The 4,881-nt window shown below is 45.0% G+C and overlaps 1 protein-coding gene across 1 annotated transcript; it reads left to right on the plus strand.

The window, feature by feature from the left end:
- Positions 1–452: 452 nt before the first annotated feature.
- Positions 453–4,421, plus strand: cunh10orf71 (chromosome unknown C10orf71 homolog). The gene has a single exon (XM_020601868.1). The coding sequence runs from the start codon at positions 453–455 to the stop codon at positions 3,690–3,692; it is 3,240 nt and encodes a 1,079-aa protein (XP_020457524.1). The 3' UTR covers positions 3,693–4,421.
- The last annotated feature ends 460 nt before the right edge of the window (positions 4,422–4,881 follow it).

Below are 4,881 nucleotides of genomic sequence, written 5' to 3' on the forward strand. Positions count from 1 at the left end.
AAAAAAATAAGCCACCAACAGGGCAGACAGAACTAATGTCTGGAGCTGGCACTCACAGAGTGAGCCAAGCACATCGAAGAATTCATCATCCAGACAATCATCTGCACACAACTCCTGCAGTTGACAAACCAAGAAACACATCTGAAGAACTGATATATTTGGATAAAAATTCTCATATACAGCCAACTCTGGGGCAAAAGCCCAACATGGAAGAAAGTATGGCAACTCTAAGAAAAGTTGAGAAGATTCAAAAACAAAAAGATAATAACACAGGGTCAAAGACTGTGAATAGGAGGACAGATAAACCAAAACAAGAGGTGTCGACAACTCATCAAGAAGAAACCAAGGCAAAACAGACAAAGGATGAAAGAGCTGCTCAGAAAGAAGAGGAGATGAGGACAAAGCAAAGAGAAGAAAAAAGGAAAATGAAAGAAACTGAAGAGAAAAGGAGAATGAAGATTGATGAGGTGAGGAGAGCAAAATTGATAAGAGAGGAAGAGCAAAGGAGAGCTGCACAAAAAGGCCTACAAAAGAGAGCTACATTAGAGGAGCTGCAAAGGAGAGTTGCACTAGAAGAGCAGCAAAGGAGAGCTGCACCAGAGGAGCAGCAAAGGAGAGCTGCACCCGAGGAGGAGCAAAGGAGAGCTGCACTAGAGGAGCAGCAAAGGAGAGCTGCACTAGAAGAGCAGCAAAGGAGAGCTGCACCAGAGGAGCAGCAAAGGAGAGCTGCACCCGAGGAGGAGCAAAGGAAAGCTGCACTAGAAGAGCAGCAAAGGAGAGCTGTACCCGAGGAGGAGCAAAGGAGAGCTGCACTAGAGGAGCAGCAAAGGAGAGCTGCACTAGAAGAGCAGCAAAGGAGAGCTGCACCAGAGGAGCAGCAAAGGAGAGCTGCACCCGAGGAGGAGCAAAGGAAAGCTGCACTAGAAGAGCAGCAAAGGAGAGCTGTACCCGAGGAGGAGCAAAGGAGAGCTGCACTAGAGGAGCAGCAAAGGAGAGCTGCACTAGAAGAGCAGCAAAGGAGAGCTGCACCAGAGGAGCAGCAAAGGAGAGCTGCACAAAAGGAGCAGCAAAGGAGAGCTGCACTAGAGGAGCAGCAAGGGAGAGCTGCACAAGAGGAGCAGGAAAGAAGAGCTGCACAGGAGGAGCAGCAAAGGAGAGCTGCACTAAAGGAGCAGCAAATGAGAACTGCACTAGAGGAGGAGCAAAGGAGAGCTGCACTAGAGGAGGAGCAAAGGAGAGCTGCACCAGAGGAGCAGCAAAGGAGCAGCAAAGGAGAGCTGCAGCAAAGGAGAGCTGCACTAGAGGAGGAGCAAAGGAGAGCTGCACAAGAGGAGCAGCAAGGAGAGCTGCAATTGATTGAGGAGCAAAAGCTAGCAGACCAGGTCGAAGAGAAGACACTCACTGATTTTGAGAAGGAAAAGAAAAGAAAACAGAGAGAGGAGGAGGCTGCTGAAATTTCAGGAGAGGAAATCATCAAACAGATTCAGGAGGAGAAGAAAGCAGAGCAGCAGACTGAACAGCAGAGAAGAGAAAGGCAGAAAATACAAGAATGGATGAGAACTCTAAGAGAAGAGGAGGAGGAGAGGAAAGCAATTGAAATAGAAAAAACAATTATAAAACAAAAAGAAGAAAATCAAGCCAAGGGGCAGAAGACCAGATTCCCTGAGGTGAGCTACACAGCAGTGAAAGAGGAGGAGAAGAGAGTAGCAGGAAAACAAATGCTAACTCAAAGAGAAGATGAGATCAGCGCCAAAGAGAGAGAAGAAGGAAAGTCAGCAGCTCACAGAGATAAGGAGAGAGCCCCTCAGAGGGATGAGCAGAAAAAAGTAGCACAGAGGATGGCTGCTCTCCAATATTATGCCATCACATCAACAGAATCAGAGAGCAAACCTGAAGAAAGACAACTATGCTCCCCTTTACTCCCCCAACAAAGAAACAATCCATCAGAGCTTGAGTCAGCCGAGGACACAGGACCCCACCCTCGACCTTATAGGCCACATGCCCCTGCATCTCCGGTTCCATCTCTGCCCCGCTCCAACACCGCCTCTCCTGCTCTGGGACCCAAGCCCTCAATGTTCAGGGTGAAGGATAACACCACCAGAGGTTATTCTTTCACCAAGTCAGTCAAGCCACGCTTCCATAAGAACCTTGGAGAGGATTTCCATGCAGGGTTGACCATGGACAGGCAGTTAGAGCGAGGAGATGAGGAGCAGGAGATAATGAGACCAAGTACTGTTACTTCTGCTCATCCTGACATAGAGATAAATAGACTTGATACTGTCAAAGAATCATTGACTTTTCAGCCAGTATCTTCATCACAGGGTTACCCAGCCCCTCTCCCACAGCACAGGCCTTACTTCAGGAGGAGCATTGCTCTGGATGATGATGACTCCCGCTCTGTCATCAGCACCATGTCAGAGGATGTGGAGAGTTTTGCCTCCAGTGCAGCACACCTGTCAGATGTACGATGCATGTATGACTACAAGAGGCCAGAATCCGCCTGTAGCTTCAGCAGTGATATGTCCCGTTCTTTGGGCAAGCCTCCAACTGTTCCCCCAAAGAGTGACAAAGCCTTGCGCAGGGCAAAAAGGTTGAGCTCTCGAAGGATAAACAGAGAGTTATCCAAAGCTGTAGCAGACAACACTGCTGGAGTTAAGAAATCTCCTCAAGAAGTCTCCAATATCCCTTCCACCTCCTCTACTGAGGTACGCTTTTTCACCCGTCATGCTGTGGCCTCCCCTCATATTTCTGCACTTGTCTCCCTTGCTCATGCTCCAGCATTAGGGTCTAGCTTGCCTTCCCACACAGAGCACCAATCTTCTAACCACTCTATCCATGCTCCCTCTTATGCCACTTGTCCTATCTCCCTCCCAGCTTCCTTGCCTCATGCTAATGCCCCTGCTTCCCACATTGCTGCTCCTAAAACAGTGGCTCATGTTGCTTCTTCTCCCACTCTCCAACATGCAAACCACCCAGCTCCAGTAACACAGTACCACGTAGAGTCAAGCTATCCCCAGCCCTACCCACTGACCCAACGCAAAGTGCTGCAAGACCCTGGCTCTGGTCAGTATTTCGTAGTGGACATGCCTGTTCAAGTGAAAAAGAAGACTTTTTTTGACCCAGAGACAGGAAATTATGTTCAGCTCAATGTCCGTGAATCTAGCCAGAGCACGTCCTGCCCTCAGCTTCAGCAAACATACTCACAGCCTCAGCTCCAACCACAAATTCAGGCCATGCTGCACCAGCATCCCCTTTCCCGAGCCTCTCCAGCTGGCAAGCCCTTTGTGCTTTATCAAGGCTACGATGGTTGTCCCCAAGGTCACCAACCTATCAACTCCGTTGCACCCCACAGGTCATCAGGCCCTGTGGCTCTCCACCAGGACCAACAGCCTGTCAGGGAGAACCACAGCTATGGATACTCAGCCCCTCAAATGGGACAAAACTCTGAAGGGAGTTGCTATAGCCCAGAGAAGACACCGTACATGGACACGGTTAATGAAACAGACAAAACATATAGCACAGTTTACAACACACATGGCTCGTATGAGTCGTTCCCAGAGTGTGACACAAACAGCCAGCTTGCAGGAAGCTCAGTTTGTGAAAATGATAACTCAGCCCACTCACGATATCAGCCCCGTGATATAATAGCTATGAGTGAGCTGGAGGACTTTATGGAGGTGTCTGACTGGTGAGAAAAAAGACTAGAAGCTTTGACTCAAAAACTGGGTTGTAATAATGTAAAACAGACAAGTAGCTAAATAAAGTATTTAATTAGATAGAAAACCCAAAACTGCAGTATGAATGAATTAGCATTTACAGTATTTTAAGTTTGTAAATGACTTTTTCAGGTGAAAATAGGCACAGAATGTTTTTGGTTTGTAGTTTTAAAGTCTCTGTGACATGCTGTTAAATTGCTGCTGTTGGCTTTGGAAATTCACTATTGAGCTATTTATTGTGTTACAGAGAAGTTGACCATTCCATTTGATTTCTGAATGTGAGAAGCTAAGATCTATTTCTTGTGTATATATTATGATCAGTATCAAGCTGCCATCTAACCCTAGAAGTGTGCAATTATACATAATATTAAACAATGTTGGTTTCTGCTATGAACATTTGCAGACCGGCTTAAATGTTCATTCTTTTTTTTCCTCCTTGGAGTTTTGGCATTTTGTGATGCATGAAATATTGTATTGTTAAACCAACATCCTCAGAGATCTCCAGATGGTGTAAAGCGTAGTTTGTGTCTTCAACCACTGTCAAAGTGAAAACAGTGATGTGATTGTTGTTGTTTTTAAAGTATAATTTCATACAGTAGTCCTTTTTTTTCAGGTTTTTGAAAATGTTTCTGTGTTGCTGTGAAACAGAGTCGTGTTACAGGGACTTATTCAGGCAATAAAAACACACTTCATTCAACTGAAATATTTTTCACCACGACTGTCTTTCAAAATCACCTTGTAAAATTTTTAAATAAACAAAAATGAAACATAAGAGATTGATGCAATAGGGTGATTTCATTTTACTGCTCAAAATACTGTAATAACAATAAAATATTAGTGTCACTGGCATGCTGTTATGATTGAAAATGAAGAGTCTTTTCAATGAGTACATGAGACAATTACAAAGTCTTATTGAGAAAGCACAATAATATGTCCTGAGAAAGTTCTTAAACACAAAGAGAAAAAAAATAACATTTTGTTGATGATATTTGTGTGTTAATGTGTCCTCCTTTGCTGTGTGAGTCAATCCAAATGCTTAAATCTTGGAGTACTATACTTATGGGATCCAATTATACTGTGTGAAAATGTCTTTCCCTTGATTTCCCTTGATTCACAAACTCAGATTAAATGTACAGAACACTGCTCTGGTGAGAATGCTTGGATA

Source organism: Monopterus albus, unplaced genomic scaffold, assembly GCF_001952655.1.
Source record: "Monopterus albus unplaced genomic scaffold, M_albus_1.0 scaffold52.1, whole genome shotgun sequence".
NCBI lineage: Eukaryota > Metazoa > Chordata > Actinopteri > Synbranchiformes > Synbranchidae > Monopterus > Monopterus albus.